This window comes from Arachis stenosperma, chromosome 7 (assembly GCF_014773155.1).
Source record: "Arachis stenosperma cultivar V10309 chromosome 7, arast.V10309.gnm1.PFL2, whole genome shotgun sequence".
Lineage (NCBI taxonomy): Eukaryota > Viridiplantae > Streptophyta > Magnoliopsida > Fabales > Fabaceae > Arachis > Arachis stenosperma.
Window position 1 is genome coordinate 62,557,077 of NC_080383.1, and position 18,974 is coordinate 62,576,050.

The 18,974-nt window shown below is 37.0% G+C and overlaps 1 protein-coding gene across 1 annotated transcript; it reads left to right on the forward strand.

The window, feature by feature from the left end:
* Window positions 1-13,740: 13,740 nt before the first annotated feature.
* Window positions 13,741-18,451, forward strand: LOC130941030 (SH3 domain-containing protein 2-like). The gene is made up of 10 exons (XM_057869382.1): window positions 13,741-13,997; window positions 14,762-14,884; window positions 15,000-15,069; window positions 15,175-15,326; window positions 16,483-16,584; window positions 16,694-16,894; window positions 16,996-17,058; window positions 17,145-17,297; window positions 17,460-17,534; window positions 18,169-18,451. The coding sequence occupies exons 1-10, from the start codon at window positions 13,938-13,940 to the stop codon at window positions 18,283-18,285; spliced, it is 1,116 nt and encodes a 371-aa protein (XP_057725365.1). The 5' UTR covers window positions 13,741-13,937; the 3' UTR covers window positions 18,286-18,451.
* Window positions 18,452-18,974: the final 523 nt, after the last annotated feature.

Sequence of the window (18,974 nt, forward strand, 5' to 3'; positions counted from 1 at the left end):
TGTGGATGATATGCAGTTGCCACTTTATGGCTAATTCCATATCTAACCATAGCAGAGTATAGCTGTTTGTTGCAGAAATGAGTGCCCCCATCACTGATTAGCACTCTGGGGACGCCAAACCTGCTGAAAATATTTTTCTGGAGGAATTTCAGTACGGTTTTGGTATCATTAGTGGGTGTAGCAATTGCTTCTACCCACTTAGATACATAGTCCACTGCCACCAGAATATAAGTGTTTGAGTATGATGGTGGGAATGGTCCCATGAAATCAATTCCCCATACATCAAACAATTCTATCTCTAATATCCCTTGTTGAGGCATGGCATATCCGTGAGGCAGGTTACCAGCTCTTTGGCAACTGTCACAGTTACGCACAAACTCTCGGGAATCTTTATAGAGAGTAGGCCAGTAGAAGCCGCACTGGAGAACTTTAGTGGCTGTTCGCTCACTTCCAAAATGTCCCCCATACTGTGATCCATGGCAGTGCCATAGGATCCTTTGTGCTTCTTCTCTGGGTACACACCTGCGGATCACTCCGTCAGCACATCTCTTAAAAAGATATGGTTCATCCCAAAGGTAGTACTTGGCATCTGAAATTAGTTTCTTTCTCTGCACATAACTGTACTCTTTGGGTATGAACCTCACAGCTTTATAGTTTGCAATATCTGCAAACCATGGAGCTTCCTGAATGGCAAAGAGAAGCTCATCTGGGAAGGTCTCAGAGATCTCAGTAGAAGGGAGGGACGTCCTAGCTACTGGTTCTATCCGGGACAGATGATCAGCCACTTGGTTCTCTGTCCCTTTTCTGTCTCTTATTTCTATATCAAACTCTTGCAGAAGCAATACCCATCTGATAAGCCTGGGTTTTGAATCCTGCTTTGTGAGTAAGTATTTAAGAGCAGCATGGTCAGTGTACACAATCACCTTTGATCCCACTAGGTAGGATCTAAACTTGTCAATGGCATAAACCACTGCAAGTAACTCTTTCTCTGTGGTTGTGTAGTTCTTTTGTGCGTCATTTAGAACACGGCTAGCATAATAAATGACGTGCAAAAGCTTGTTATGCCTCTGTCCCAACACTGCACCAATGGCATGATCACTGGCATCACACATTAATTCAAATGGTAATGTCCAATTTGGTGCAGAGATGACTGGTGCTGTGACCAGCTTAGCTTTCAGGGTCTCAAATGCCTGCAAACACTGTGTGTCAAACACAAATGGCGTGTCAGCAGCTAGCAGGTTACTTAAAGGTTTTGCAATTTTCGAAAAATCCTTGATAAACCTTCTATAGAATCCTGCATGCCCCAGAAAGCTTCTGATTGCCTTAACATTGGCAGGTGGTGGTAATTTTTCAATTACCTCTACCTTTGCCTTATCCACCTCTATTCCCCTGCTTGAAATTTTGTGCCCAAGGACAATTCCTTCAGTCACCATAAAATGACATTTCTCCCAGTTTAAAACCAGGTTAGTCTCTTGGCACCTTTTCAAGACAAGTGCTAGGTGATTAAGACAGGAGCTAAATGAGTCTCCATATACTGAAAAGTCATCCATGAAGACTTCCAGAAATTTCTCTACCATATCTGAGAAGATAGAGAGCATGCACCTCTGAAAGGTTGCAGGTGCATTGCACAGACCAAAAGGCATCCTCCTGTAGGCAAACACGCCAGAAGGGCAAGTGAATGCTGTTTTCTCTTGGTCCTGGGGATCTACTGCAATTTGGTTGTAGCCTGAATAGCCATCCAAAAAGCAGTAATAATCATGACCAGCTAATCTTTCTAGCATTTGGTCTATGAATGGTAAAGGAAAATGATCCTTTCTGGTGGCTGTGTTGAGCCTTCTGTAGTCAATACACATGCGCCACCCTGTGACTGTCCTTGTAGGAACCAGTTCATTTGTTTCATTATGAACCACTGTCATGCCTCCCTTTTTGGGAACAACTTGGACAGGGCTCACCCAGGGGCTATCAGAAATAGGATAAATAATCCCAGCCTCTAGTAATTTAGTGACCTCTTTCTGCACCATCTCCTTCATGGCAGGATTTAGCCTCCTCTGTGGTTGGACCACTGGTTTGGCATTATCCTCCAATAGGATCTTGTGCATGCATCTGGCTGGGCTTATGCCCTTGAGATCACTTATGGACCACCCAAGAGCTGTCTTGTATGTCCTTAGCACTTTAATCAGTGCTTCCTCTTCCTGTGAATTTAAAGCAGAGCTTATAATCACTGGAAAAGTGTCACCCCCTCCCAGAAATGCATATATCAGGGATGGTGGTAGTGGTTTGAGTTCAGGCTTAGGAGGCTTGTCCTCCTCCTGAGGAATTTTCGAAAATCCCTTTGCCTCCTCTGGCTCTTCCTGATCAGTTTGAGCATCTTTGAAGATGTCCTCAAGCTCTGATTCTAGGCTTTCAGCCATATTGATCTCTTCTACCAGAGAGTCAATAATGTCAGCGCCCATGCAGTCATTTGGTGTGTCTGGATGCTGCATAGCTTTTACAGCATTCAACTTGAACTCATCCTCATTGACTCTCAAGGTTACTTCCCCTTTTTGTACATCAATGAGAGTTCGTCCAGTTGCTAGGAAAGGTCTTCCTAGGATGAGAGTTGCACTCTTGTGCTCCTCCATTTCCAGTACCACAAAGTCAGTTGGAAAGGCAAATGGCCCAACCTTGACAATCACGTCCTCTATTATGCCTGATGGGTGTTTAATGGAGCCATCAGCAAGTTGGAGGCATATCCTGGTTGGTTTGACTTCTCCAATCAACCCAAGCTTTCTGATAGTGGATGTAGGTATTAAATTGATGCTTGCTCCAAGATCACATAAAGCTATCTTGGTGCAAGTGCCTTCTAATGTGCACGGTATCAGAAAGCTTCCAGGGTCTTGAAGCTTTTCTGGTAAGCTTTTCAGAATGACTGCACTGCATTCTTCAGTGAGAAACACTTTTTCAGTTTCTCTCCAATCCTTCTTATGACTTAAGATTTCCTTCATGAACTTAGCATAAGAAGGTATTTGCTCAAGTGCCTCTGCAAACGGAATCTTTATTTCAAGAGTCCTTAAATAGTCTGCAAAGCGGGCAAATTGCTTATCCTGTTCCGCTTTGCGGAGTTTCTGAGGATAAGGCATCTTGGCTTGATATTCTTCAACCTTAGATGCTGCAGGTTTATTCCTTACAGAAGTGGTTGAAGAAGCCTTGTTAGAGGGATTACTGTCAGCACTCTCAGGTGTCTGATTTTCCCTTGGCGTTTGGACGCCAGAATTGGGTGGAAAATGGGCGTTTAACGCCAACTTTTCCCCCTTTTCTGGCGTTTGAACGCCAGAACTGGGCAAGGAATGGGCGTTTAACGCCAACTTTCCTTCCCTTTCTGGCGTTTGAACGCCAATATTCCTCTCTGGGCTCTTACTGTCCTCAGAGGGATTTTAAACAGTGGTTTGGTTGTCCTCTGTCATTTGTTCCTTATTTGGCTTTTTGCTCTTTTGAGCAGTGTTATTCAAGTTCTTCCCATTCCTCAATTGAACTGCTTGACACTCCTCTGTTATCTGTTTAGATATTTGCTGTTTTGCTTGATTCAACTGTAGTTCTATGCTCTTATTAGCAACTTTAGTTTCATGGAGCATCTCTTTAAATTCTGCTAACTGTTCTGTCATCAGGAATAGTTGTTGATTAAGCTCCATTATCTGTTCTTGAGGATTAGAGTCAGTGACTACTGTCATGACTTCCTCTTCTGGAGAGAACTCATTGCTAGAGTACAAATATTGGTTTCTAGCAACAGTGTCTATAAGCTCTTGAGCTTCTTCATTTGTCTTCCTCATGTGTATAGATCCACCAGCTGAGTGGTCTAAAGACATCTGAGCTTTTTCTGTAAGCCCATAGTAGAAAATGTCTAACTGTACCCACTCTGAAAACATTTCAGAGGGACATTTCCTTAACATACCTCTATACCTCTCCCAGGCATTGTAAAGGGATTCATTATCCTCTTGTTTAAAGCCTTGGATGTCCAGCCTTAGCTGTGTCATCCTCTTTGGAGGGTAAAAATGATTCAGGAATTTGTCTGATAACTGTTTCCATGTCTTTATGCTTGCTGTAGGTTGGTTATTTAACCACCTTTTAGCTTGATCTTTTACAGCAAATGGAAACAGTAATAGTCTGTAGACATCCTGATCTACCTCTTTATCATGTACTGTGTCAGCAATTTGTAAGAATTGTGCCAGAAACTCAGTAGGTTCTTCCTGTGGAAGACCGGAATACTGGCAATTTTGCTGCACTATGACAATGAGTTGAGGGTTTAGCTCAAAGCTGCTTGCTTTGATGGGAGGTGTACAGATGCTACTCCCATATGCAGCTGTAATGGGGTTAGCATATGACCCCAGAGTCCTCTTGGACTGATTAATTCCACTTAAGTCCATAATGGACAAAAGGGAAATGATAATGATTGCAAAGAGATAAATTTTGTTTATTTTTTATTTTTTTTTTTTGAAATAACCGAAAAAAAAATTAAAATAAAATAAAATAAAACAAAAGGAAAATAAAATAAAAAAAATTCGAAAATCAAAAGGAAAATGAGATCAAAGCAAATTGAGAACTGAATCAAAAGATTTTGAAAACAGCAATTAAAAAGATATGATTGAAAAGTTTTTATGAAAAAGATTTGATTTTTAAAAAGAGGAAAGAGAAAAACAGCAAAAAGACACCAAACTTAAAATTTTAGAAAATCAAACACTAATTTTTTCGAAAATTTTAAAGGAAAAACACAAAGAGGACACCAAACTTAGAACTTTTATGAATCAAAAAGGGACTAAGAACATGCAAAAATCGAAAATTTTAAAAGAAAAATAAAAGCATGCAATTGACACCAAACTTAGAATATGAAACTAGACTCAACTAAAAGACTCTAAACCAACAAAAATAGTCCTAATCTAAGCAACAAGATAAGCCGTCAGTTGTCCAAACTCGAACAATCCCCGGCAACGGCGCCAAAAACTTGGTGCACGAAATTGCAATCACACTTTTGCAACTCCGCACAACTAACCAGCAAGTGGACTGGGTCGTCCAAGTAATACCTTGCGTGAGCAAGGGTCGATCCCACGGAGATTGTCGGCTTGAAGCAAGCTATGGTTATCTTGTAAATCTTAGTCAGGATATTAGAAATTATCAGGATTGATTGTAAAAAGCAAAAGAACATGAAATGGTTACTTGTTTTGCAGTAATGGAGAATAGGTTGAGGTTTGGAGATGCTCCATCTTCTGAATCTCTGCTTTCCTACTGTCTTCTTCTTCAAACACGCAAGTCTCCTTCCATGGCAAGCTGTGTGTAGGGTTTCACCGTTGTCAGTGGCTACCTCCCATCCTCTCAGTGAAAGCGATTGCATATGCTCTGTCACAGCATAGCGGAATTCATCTGTCGGTTCTCAATCAGGCCGGAATAGAATCCAGTAATTCTTTTGCGTCTGTCACTAACGCCCCGCCTTCAGGAGATTGAAGCACGTCACAGTCATTCAATCATTGAATCCTACTCAGAATACCACAGACAAGGTTTAGACCTTCCGGATTCTCTTGAATGCCGCCATCAGTCCTAGCTTATACCACGAAGATTCCGATTAAAGAATCCAAGAGATAACTACTTAATCTAAGGTAGAACGGATGTGGTTGTCAGTCACACGTTCATGGTTGAGAATGATGATGATTGTCACGGATCATCACATTCATCCGGATTAAGAACAAGTATTATCTTAGAATGGAAGCAAGCATGATTGAATAAGAAACAGTAGTAATTGCATTAATCCATCAGGACACAGCAGAGCTCCTCACCCCCAACCATGGGGTTTAGAGACTCATGCTGTGGAAGTACACAAAGAAACGTGTAAAAATGTCATGAGGTCATAAGGTACGGATACAATGTCAAAAGATCCTATTAATAGTAAACTAGTGTCCTAAGGTTTACAGAAATGAGTAAATGACAGAAAAATCCACTTCCGGGCCCACTTGATGTGTGCTTGGGCTGAGCAATGAAGGAATTTCGTGTAGAGACCTTTTCTGGAGTTAAACGCCAGCTTTCATGCCAGTTTGGGCGTTTAACTCCAAATTTTATGCCAGTTTCGGCGTTTAACGCTGGAATTTCTGTAGGTGACTTTGAGCACCAGTTTGGGCCATCAAATCTTGGGAAAAGTATGGACTATCATATATTGCTGGAAAGCCCAGGATGTCTACTTTCCAATGCCGTTGAGAGCGCGCCAATTGGGCTTCTGTAGCTCCAGAAAATCCACTTCGAGTGCAGGGAGGTCAGAATCCAACAGCATCTGCAGTCCTTTTTGGTCTCTGGATCAGATTTTTGCTCAGGACCCTCAATTTCAGTCAGAAAATACCTGAAATCACAGAAAAACACACAAACTCATAGTAAAGTCCAGAAAAGTGAATTTTAATTAAAAACTAATAAAAATATACTAAAAACTAACTAAAAGATACTAAAAGCATACTAAAAACAATGCCAAAAAGCGTACAAATTATCCGCTCATCAGAGAGGATCTTCCAAACCTTTTTCATTTTTTATAAACTGGGTTTACTCATTTTAGACCTGGCTTTAATTGTGAGCCAGGGTATAAACAGTATTTATGAGACTACATATCATAAATAGTGATTTGAGACTAAATGTGAGATGTGTCACTCTCATGTTTGATTTCAATTTATTTTAAATTTTATACAGAAAATTTAATTAGTTTTTCACCAAAGTGAAATGGTCTCTCTAAAGTGAGACCAATCTCATTTCATCAATAATCTTCTATGCAAGTTAAAATTTTGGACTATTTTCATATGTATACATCAGCTTTAAAACTCTAAAAAAACCTCCATTGGTGTTGCTCTAAATATTTTTTAGAGAAATAAGTGTAGAAAACTAATTTTTAGTTAGTTAATACTAGCCAATTTTAGGATTTAAGATTTATAATTTAGAATATAAAATTAAAATTTTTTTATCTAGGATTTAGAATTTATGATAAATAAAATATTTTTAAAAAATTAGTTAATATTGGCTGAAAAAATTAATTATCTAGCATTATTCTTTTTAAAATTATTTTTGTTAGATATATTAATTCTTCCATAGATTTAATAAAATTTTTAATATATTTATTAAAAAATTTCGAACGAATTTTATCTTAAAATATAATTTATTTAGATCAAGATATACAAACCGAGACTAAAAAAATTATCTTTGATATAGTGGTGGTGTTTTTATCAAGGTTGTGAGAATCGACCAGTTATTGAACCGATCAAGTGACTAGTTTAATGGTTCAATGGTCTAACTGAAATTGAATCGTAGTTGAACCAATTTAATTAAATATAAAATAAAATTATTAAAAGATCAACTCCCATATATGAATTTCTACAAGTCAATCAAGTCACTAATCCAAAACATGCATCCAACTTAAGAATCATAAGCATTATTCAACGAAATCATATGAAGCCATATAGTAAATCCAATATAGAATTGTGGCAATGTTTCTATTTTGAATCAATAACGGCAAAACAACAATTCTCCAAAACAACAAGTAAAATAGATTAGATTTAAAAATCAATCTCAACAGAATTAATAAATTAAATAATTGAATTTATAACTCAATTTCACCAGAATTAATTCAACATCAACGGATTGAATTCAAATATAAATTCAGACAATTAATATCTCAAATAGAAAACCAGTTAAATAATAAATAATAAATAATAAATTAATTATGAGCAAAAAGGGTTAAGGATTTAAAATTTATAATCAAGAAAAATAAAAATATTGAGAATATGAATTAAAATACTTTTTTGTCAAAGAATTAAAACACTTTTTTTAAAGATTTTGTCCCAAAGTTGAACCAAAGGACTAAGAAATAGAGTTAGGCTACACTTGGGGCCAAGCCCAATCACATAGACCCCTTCACCCTTAGTAAATTCACACATTCCCTTCCTTTCATTAAGAGAGCCACGAAATAGAGAGAAAAGAAGAAGAGGATGCCCTAGCACTATTCACATATTAACTTTAAGTTCACATAACTTCCAAACCGTAGTTTCAATCAAAGACCCGTTTGCGATCACGCGTCACCCTCATCTTCCTCTTCAATTCTATACCATTTTTGAGGTAAACACACCCAAGAACCTTGAACCATTTTTGAGATTCCTTCAATTTCTTGTTTTGGGTATGTGGTGTTGAGATTGTCATAGTTTTATTGTTTAGAGGAGGATCAATCTTGAGTTCTAGTAGGATTTTGACCCATGGCTACGAGAAATAAAGTAAAAAAACTTTTTTTTCCTTTGTTTTTTCCAAATTTGAGTTATGAACCTAGTGTGAATATTGTAAAAATTGAATGTGATTAGATTGAACAGGATTGGGTTGGCGTGTGTTAATGCAGAATGGATTAGCTTGGTACAAATTTAGTGTGGGTAGAATTCAAGGATCACTTTGGTGAGAAATTTGGTGGAGCTTGGACAGGTCGGAGTTGGTTTTGCCGGTGAAGAGATTTCCTGAGGTTGAGACTACCGTCGACGAAGGTAAGGGTCTTAATTTCGATAGACATTTGTAACACTATATGAAAATCTAGGTTAATTGTCCTAGGATAGTGTTGAATAATGTATGTTGATGATGAATTATGATTTATCATGATTATGTGAATTAGGTGTATGGTGAGTAATATATGATGGCAAGATTGAAATTGGATATGAATGTTGTGGTATGGTGGTTATTATATTGATTGGTGTGAAATTGGGCTAGAGGTTGTGATAAGGTAAGGTATTCCCTATTCGGTAAGTTATGATAAGTTGGAAAATTGCCATGTTGAGATTGATTATGGAATGATATGGTTTGGTTGAGTAATTATATTGTTGCTATTGGTTTGTTGATGGAAACTTGGAAAGTTAGATTGATTGTATTAGAACTTGTTTGATTGGTTTGTTGAATGAATAGAACTTGATAAATGAATGTTGAGATGCTTAGAAATGGTTTTGGAATGGTTTGAAATTGAATTGGAATGAGAATTGGTAAAAATTGACAATTGGATAATTTTGGTAAAAATAAAATTTTGACCAACTTCGATGGGTCATAACTTGGTACTTGGAGCGTGAAAATTAATGAAATCTATCTTAAATTAAAGTTAGTGAAAAGATCTTTAAAATAGTCCAAGAACGGACGGAAATTGATAAATATAGCAAAAATTATTAATGTTTGAATTTAGGGATAAAAAATTAAATTATACAGAGTTGCAGAGTTTTTAGCAGAACTGAATTTGTGTGCACCTATCGTGCGTATGCGTAAAATTGAACTTTCGCATACGCATGGGTAATGCGTACACATGGATTCTAAAACAGAAACAAATGGAAACAACCTTGCGCGATGCACAGGGCGTGCGTACACATGAAATGGAAATAGAATTGAAAGTGTGCGTACGCATAGGTCATGCGTACGCAGGATGCCCTAACCCGAATTGAAATCGTGCGTACGCACGACTGTGCTGATTTTTTTGAAAACTCTATCTTTGTCTGTTTAGCCTCTCAAGTCTGTTTATAAACCCCTCCAACCTCCGTATGGAGTTGAATAACTGATAATTAAGCTTTGACTACACTGGAGAGTGATATAATGAGATGAACTGATTAATTCCCGGATAACCACTTGGCAAACCGGATAAAATTCTTGTGGGAATGGTGGTTTTATCCTGCCTGCGGTGCGGACAGAAGTTCCATCCCGCTCACATGTTAATGAAATTGGCAAATCGATAAATGATTGGGGGTTAATGAATTCAAATTGATGAAATGGATAACGAATTGGGGTTAATGAGTTAAATCACTTATGAAATTACTAAAAGACATTGATATTAATTGACTGTGGCATAAATGATTGAATTGGCAAGGTCTGGGTATTATCTTGCTTGCATACTGATTCGATATTGCTTTGGCACCTACACCGGGCAAGAACGTCGGTCTCATCCTGCTTGATTCGTGATTGTGGTGTGATGTGGGGACTACAATACGTAACACACATGTTCTCTTGGATGAAAGGTGAGATGGCACACTCCGTTGATGTGAGACGACACTCTCCATTATTTGGCACGTTTATACCTCCAGGAGAAAGTGAGATGGCACTCTCTGTTGAGATAATGGTACCATGATTTATGTTATTCCTCCTGGGATGCATACCGAGAGATCGATCTAGGGGTGTCAACCGGATTTTGTGTAAGGTTTGGCATAATAACCGACACGTGAACTCATGACCAGTAGAACAGGCATGCATCATTTGCATCTATGTGACATTATTTGCGTGTGTATATTTTATTTGGGTTTGCTTATATGACTATTCCTGTTTAATTGCTAATTGCTATAATTGTTGTAATGGCCTTTGTTTGTGCTTGAATCTCTCTACTTGTGCTTGTTACTACTACTAAACAAATTATTGAACACGAAATTACCAAATTTCAAACATTGTGATATTGAGAGGACTAATGACTAGTATTGATAAAAGTTGAGAATCTGAGATCCCTATTCCGTTGAGATTTAGTCTGATTTTCCTTGTTTGGATTAGAAAAGACTCTAGGCTTGAAACTTGTGTTGATTGGGGTTTAGGATTGCCTAGCAGGTTCATATCTTTTTACATATTTTCTATTTGGAATTATTACCCTATTAGAACCTTCGGGTTCTCACCCGTTGTGAAATTTTGTTGAATTTTCAAATACAATACGTGATGTACCTTGCTGAGTGTGTAGGATCTCTTGTGAAACGAAAATTGTCTTTTAGGATTATATTTTGTACTTAGTGTATCTACATTCTCCACTTTTGAATACATATTTGTATATCCCTATTAGAGGTTGATTTATGGAGAAACGGGTTGTATTTAGTTTATTTTGGGATTGTATTATACTTTCTAGCTGGTATTATCTTCGCAGGTCGCGACTAGTACTTGCTATGTATCTTATTTCGAATCTTGTGTGTGTGTGTGTGTGTGTGTGTGTGTGTGTGTGTGTGTGTGTGTCTTAGAGGTTGATTTATGGAGAAACGGGTTGTATTTTGTTTATTTTGGGATTGTATTATACTTTCTAGCTGGTATTATCTTCGCAGGTCGCGACTAGTACTTGCTATGTATCTTATTTCGAATCTTGTATGTGTGTGTGTGTGTGTGTCTTTCTTTTCTGTTTTGAGTGCAATGCGATTATTGTTTTGTTATCTTTCTTCACAGGCTCCTAATCAAATTATATTTCTTCAATATATATATATATATATATATATATATATATATATATATATATATATATATATATGTACTTTGCTTTTAGGTATCATAATACCACACCAACTCTGATTTACGATTATAGTGTAAGACTTAGTGTGGTATGGTGTTACACAAAACTCAGCAGAATCATCAATAATATATCATATGCATATTCAGAACAAATTTCCAATTTTAGAGGGATAGAGTCAGAGAGAGTTAGAGATTGATACTTGAGACTTGAGAGGGTTGAAAATTTGAAAATTTTGGCCATGGAGATAAACTGTAAAAATGAGGGAGGTTGAGATACGACAAACAATAGAACAGCAGTGACTGCGAGACATGGTGCAGAGTAGAGAAGTAAAATGGTATACGATGAGGAGGGGAGAACTAGAAACAACGCACGACAAGGAGGGAAAAAACAGTGACGACCTACGACGAGGAGCAAAGAAGCAAGGACGACCCATAGCGAGGAACGGAGAAGCCCACATTAAGGAGCAGCGAAGCAGTGACAGAGAGGACGATAAAGAGAGAAGGGAGAGAAGGGTTTGGAGATGAGTTTGAGCTCTGAAGTGAGATGGTGGGTGGTGGGTGGTGGCTATTCTTCGAAGAGAAGAGAGGATTATGGTTTTTCTACTAGGTGAGAGAAAGAGAAAGGGGTGGGGTGGGGTGTTCTGCTCGGTTTTATTTTGTTTTATTTTTATTTTTATTTTTTGAAAAAAAAGGCGCCATTTTGATCATGATTTTGAAAATCAGACCGAACTGGCCAGTCAAACTGGGAACTGGCGATGAAAATGGTTCGGTCCAATGCCTAAAACCGCCAACTTAAAAACCGTTTAAAAACTGTTGAACCGATCGAGAATCGGCCGGTTAAACCAAACTAGAAAAATAAATTTGTTATGCAGTTGCTGTTGTTTTTAATTTCTGAGTATGCTGTTTTTGAATTTTTATTGATAGATTTATTAATTTTAGAGTTTAAGGTGATTATTTGTTGCTGTTTTTAATTTTTGTTGTTGATTGTTCTTAATTTCTTTCTCTGTTCAGTCTGTTGTGATGTTGGTAATGGTGTTTTTGATTGGGTTTGTCGTTTGAGAGCTGTTATTTTTCACTGTGGTGTTACCTTATTGATTTCAGTTATGGTCTTATACTCTTATGGATGATTATTTATATTTTGGTTGTGCTATTGCTATTTTTAATTTTGTGGATGATTTATTAATTTCAGTTATATATGATAGTAGTATTAATCAAGAAGTAATTGCTAATAAAGCAATTGCCTTTTAAATATGTATTGCTATTGTATCATGTGCATTTTTGGTTATATGTATCTCTTAAGTGAGAGCATTATCAACATGATTAACTTCTGCCATGTTTTTTAGTGTTTGCTTGATTAAGTTAGTTTGTGTTTGAAATAATAACCCGTAATACAAAAATTTAAGACATAGTTCTTGAAAATGGTTTTCCTCTAAAATTTAAGGTGAAAAAAAATGTTCTTAAGGTGTTCAAACTAAACTAGTGTACATATGATTATGGATGATCTCATAATAATTGTTGAACCAATTTGATCATAGTTTCAGTGAAATCACTACTGGAAACCTGCTTATGCTGTGTTGACTTTTAGTTTAAAGGAGATGGTAATTTATTAGTAAGATTTGTCCATTTTAGCCTTAAGTTTAATTTGGTGTTGAAGTGAAGGCTTTCTTTGTGTTTGTTGTCTCCTTCGATTTATTGCAGGTATCAATGGATAAAATAAAGGAGAAAACTTGCTCCAAGAAAAATTGCTCCAATAATTGTATCTAATCATGTATCTTATATTGAACCTATTTTCTACTTCTATGAATTATTTTTCACCATTGTGGCATCTGAGTCTCACTCCAAACCTTGTGTTGGCACCATTATTAGAGCAATACAAGTAGCTTGGCTTTTGCTTTACATCTTAATTAGCATGCTCAGTTAAGAAAATAATAAAGTACATACATATATTATCATTTTGAGTTTGTATTTTGATAAGATCATATGACTTTATTTGATGACATTTCATGTAGTGTTTTAAATTTGGAAGATATTTTAAGTTTTATATTAAACTATAATTATATTTTAGGATGTTTATTTATAATTTATTTATTATTTTATTCTAAAACGATTTTTTCGATTGAACTATGATTGGACTAGTAAACCAACAAATCAGTAATTTGAGCGGTTTGATAATCGGTCTGATTTTCAAAACCTTAGTTTTGGCTTTGGTAGAGTGAATTGAATGTTCAAAAATCGGGTTGGTTCAATCAATTTATTGGTTAATGATCAGTTCAACCGATTTTTTACTTTTTTTTTTACAGAACAATTTTAAAAGTCAACTGAATTGACCAAAAGATTAGTCCTTAATTAATCTGGTTAAACCGATTAATCCGGTCCGATTTTTAGAACTTTGGTTTTTATGCAAAATATGAGAGATTGAGACCGGCGAATAAGCGTGCACAAGAATGGAGGAGGAAAAGGCCCAAAATAAATGGGCAAACATGAATGTAGCGATGTTGTAAGTCGTAACTTTCCAACTCAAGTTTGAAAGCAGCTTCAGTCAGCAAAGAAAAAAAAAAAGTTTGAAAGCTTCTGCCCTCTCTGCTTGTGTGTTCATCAACAGCTACTGCAGTGCATTTCAATTTGAAATCGATACTCTCCGAGTCTCCGTGTTTAGAGGCAGTGATCACTCCGTTTGCTCGTGAATGGAAGCTATCAGAAAACAAGCCTCCAAGCTTCGAGAACAAGTCGCTCGCCAACAGCAGGTTCCTTCTTCTCTTTATTTCGCATAATTACATGAAAACTATTTTATTCGCGTTGGATCTTTCTGTCCTCAACATACATCGATAGATCTCTATGATTTCTTTCATATCCGTCCCAGTTACATTCAAATCGTTTTACCTTCGTTTTTCTCCCTCGTGATTTTCGATTTTTCTTTCCTCGTTGCTCTTTTCTGATGTAATCTTCACCTTGTGTGTTTATAATTCCTTTTTCAGAACGCGGCTGTAGTTTACTTTATTTTACATTACAGTAGTTATAAGTATAATTTTGTGCGTGTGAGTAATTTTACCGGGTAGTATTATTGTATTGTATTAGTGTTGGATCTAACTAACCGAGCTTTGCACTTCACGGCAGAAATGAACAAAGAAAACGTTTTAATGTTTAATTTCGCAAAATCTTTGAGGAGAGGTTTAAATATCAAATTTGAGCTGCTACGTTAGCTTGCATATGGGTTTTGAAACTGTTGTATAGCTTGTTTTCTGCTAAATGAGTTTTCCTTTCTAGATGTGTGCCTAATGTGAAATATGTTAGAATTTAAATTTCTTCATTAACTTAAAGGAGAATTCCTTTGGAGTAGAAATTATCCTTCTGTATAGCTATTTATTCTCTCTCCTATCTAATGAAATTTTTTTAGGACGCAATTCATTTCTTACACTTCTTTTTTCCTTCTGTTCGCATCTCAATTCTTTCGTACTTTTGCTTGTTTCCTCTCTCTATTAAGGCGCTGATCACAATTACTACCTTTTAGGCTGTGCTGAAACAATTTGGAGGTGGGGGATATGGAGGTTCCGATAATATGGTTACTGATGAAGTAGAGCTTCAACAACATCAGAAACTTGAGAAGCTTTACATATCAACACGTGCAGGAAAGGTTACTTGGTTCTTCTGTTCTTGTCTTCTTTTTGTTTATCTTTCATCCTAACTTATAAGTCTCTTTTCAGCTAATAATGGCTCGTTATTTTATATTTTATTTTTTTATTTTTCAGCATTATCAAAGAGATATTGTCCGTGGTGTAGAAGGTTATATTGTTACTGGATCCAAGCAGGTTGAAATTGGTAAGTAATTTTGATTGGTGAAACTTTTTTTTTTCTAATTTTATTTATTACAGTTAGTTTACACAACTTAGAGTAGTTATCATCTTATTGCATGTTATTTAACAGGAGCAAAGTTGTCAGAAGATAGCAGGAAATATGGATCGGAAAATAATTGCACTAGTGGTAATATGTTGTCGAGGGCTGCACTAAGTTACTCACATGCCCATGCACAAATGGAGAAGGAGCGTGGGAACTTACTGAAAGCTCTGACCACACAGGTACCATCCTCTCCCCCAGATCAAAGCACCATGAATAGAGCCACTAACCTCTAATAATGAATTGCTTGGATGGGCGCACCTTGTTTTCCCCTTTGATCTTGCTGCCCTTTCTTTAATCCAACCTCAATGATACTTGTCTAAAACACCATACTTGGATGGATGCTTCCTTTCTTTTCTTATTTGTTGAAAAGAGGATTTTAGCAGTTATGTCTTCATGAATGCTCCAAAGCCTATTGTGGTTGAACACATGAAAATTAATGGTATTCCTACATTCCTTCTAGCATCTGCTATACAATGTACCTGGTTTGTTTCTATGTATTATTCTGGAAGGGGGAAAGGAAGCTGACTCAAGATATCAACCAAAACTTTGGCATTATGTGAGTTCATCACTGTTACATACCCAAGTACAAAAGAAGTGAGAATATAAGCTTCTATTCCTAAGAAAAATAAAATTCCTCCTCTGCCTATGCATTATAGTAGAAGGAAGAGAGTGGAGGGCAGAATGGGGACAAATGAGAAAAGTAGGAATGGGGTTATTCATGTAACAAACATGCCACCTGGCACAGTTAGTGGGAATGGTGTGGGATAGAATCAGATGAGAGATCCCAACTGAATTGGGGGGAAGAGGAGTGAGGAATATATCAGTTGGGGTAGAGTGAGAGAAAGGGGAATTTTTGGGTGAGAATTAAGGCATAGGCTAGGAGAGTTGAGGAGGGCGCTCAGCCCTTATCAATTTCCTTTCTTCGTTCTTGTATTTTCACTGCTAATTCCTACAACAATATCAGCATTAGAGTGAGATTATCTTTGACCCACTCTTCTATTCTGTTCTGTTAGCTGCTGTGTGCTGCCCCCCCCGGGGGGGGGGGGGGGGGGGGGGGGGGGGGGTTGGGTTCAGGTACCGGTTGTTACAATCACACAGCCACTTCTAATACAGAGACTTAAGTTCAAATCTGTGATCACATAATTGATGTTTTGATTCCTCTAACTGTTAGTTCAAATCTGTGATCACATAATTGATGTTTTGATTCCTCTAACTTAACAGTTTTAACAAACCTGAATGTTTAGGTCTTCACAGATGTTGATTTTTCCAGTCTGTTGCCATCTTCATTATTTGGCTAATAATTGTAGTGAACATTCAAGTCTACTTAATGCCTAGGTTGCAGAGCCCCTAAGAGCAATGGTGATGGGAGCTCCGTTGGAGGATGCTCGGCATCTTGCTCAACGTTATGACAGAATGCGTCAGGAAGCTGAAGCACAGGTATCTCTGACCAGCTTATTTTGTATTATGCCAACAAGTAAACTGTTAATTAATGATTTCACTTTCTACTATAGACTTTGCTATTATACTGTGGTTTTAACCTAGACAGGCTATTGAAGTTTCCAAACGCCAGGCAAGAGTAAGAGAAACACCAGGAAATGCTGAAAGTGCTATGAAACTAGAAGCAGCGGAAACAAAGCTGCAAGACCTGAAGTCAAACATGACCATATTGGGTAAGGAAGCTGCTGCAGCATTGACTGCTGTTGAAGCGCAGCAACAGAGGTTAACCCTCCAGCGTCTTATAGCTATGGTATTGTGGTTTAACCATATGATGCTACGGTTCTTCAACTTTGTTAAATATTGGAAATAAGTTATAAAAACTCATTTGCTCCTTTATTTTGGATTGTGAAGGTTGAAGCAGAGCGTGCCTATCATCAGAGAGTACTCCAAATACTTGATCAACTTGAGGGAGAGGTAAGCATCTGTATCTGTTGGTCATTTTTTCATTCTTGGTCTCCATATTTAAGTCACATATGAGCTATATGTATATTTAATGATAGATGATATCAGAAAGACAACGAATTGAAGCCCCTCCTACACCTAGTGTGGATAACAGCATGGCACCACCCCCATCATATGAAGAAGTGAATGGTGTCTATGCTTCTCAGACACACAATGGCATGACAGATAGTATGGGTTACTTCTTAGGAGAGGTTAGACTGTTTGATGTTGGAGAGTTGGAGATTACATATACTGCTTATTTTGGGTGTTTTGTGTTTTCTTTTCCAGGAGAGAAGAAGAGGGAAAAAGAGAGGGGGGGGGGGGGGGGTGCACCTGTTTATCTTATTCTGCTCAACACACTTTTAATTCTGCAGGTTTTATTTCCATATCATGCTGAGTCTGAAGTTGAACTGAATCTATCCATTGGGGATTTTATTGTTGTTCGAAAGGTTTGTAGCTCATTGACTGCCTGATTCTAAATGATCAAATATCAACATAGCCTTTTATGAGCTGACCAATGCTGCAATGCCTTTTCTTATTCGTTTTATTTGAAAGAATTCTTTTTCACTTTTATTCTCACTTACACACACAGAAGCATGCATGCACACACAGAAAACAACAGCGACTCCTTTGTATTCAGAATGTTTAAGTATTTTCTTGGCAGATTGAACTTTTAAAAGACCACATGAAAAAAGAAAGTAAAAGTTAACACAGTACAATGATATAAGGCAAATCCTTTTTCCTCTTGGTTTAAGCTTTAGGCAGAATTGATGATCTAATATAACATCCGAACATGATTAAGTTGTCACTTATTCAAATTAGTCATCTGCTTGTCTCAACTCTTAAAGGAACTTTGATTTATTTCCCAGTGCTTGCATAACTAATTTATTGTATTCATATCGCCTAATGATGGTTGAGACTGCCAAAAGATTCATATGCATATAGAAACGGAAAAAGGAGGGTTTTTTTGGGTTTTGGGAAGAAGGAAAAAAGGAAAGGAGGGGGGGGGGGGGAGTGTTGATGCATATTGCTTTAAAATCCTTATACTGTTGTACATTTCAAATTATTCGTAATATCTTTTAGGTTACAAACAATGGATGGGCCGAGGGTGAATGCAAAGGGAAGGCAGGTTGGTTTCCATTTGGTTATATTGAAAGAAGGGATCGAGTTCTTGCAAGCAAGGTGGCTGAAGTGTTTTGATTTTCCCTGTTGGGGTTTGTTTCTTACCCTTGGTTGTATGTGTTGTTTTTGTGCTTAAAAGTGGATAGTGGTCATAGACTCATAGCATATATCTTGACTTGTGAATTGTTGTATATGTGATTTTCCCGTGATTGTTGATATATGATTCCCCTTGTCATTCTTGCTAGTTACTGCATCACATATTCACATTGGAGTTTTGCCATTCTTTTTTTTTTTTTTTTTTTTTTTTATCTGGGGGTAATATGTTTTTGTCTTTTACTTTTTTCCTTTGGACGGATCATTCATACTTCATAGTTTAATAAGTAAGCATTTTGAGCCTGTAGGCCAGGTAGGTTGATTTCTTTTGTGTAGAGATCAATGCAATTACATTGTAAGTCTGTAACAATTGGCCTTGATAAACGCTTTTGGGTTTTGTGACCACACCAAGGCCCGTTTAGACGAGTTTACTTTTAACTTAATTGAGCTCAACTGCTCAACTATTATTCTCCTCCGTCTTTATCCACAAAGGTTCCCTCTTCCCCCAATCCTCCTTTGTCGTCCCGTGGGAAGGCTGGCAGTTTTCAGTTGCCGACGTACCTTTCATTTCTTATGTATAATTGCTTTTCTTTCATATTTTCTTTTTCTATTAACTGTTTGATAGATATTTTGAAACTTTATTTAGCAATATTTAAAAGAGCAGAAGTATCTGA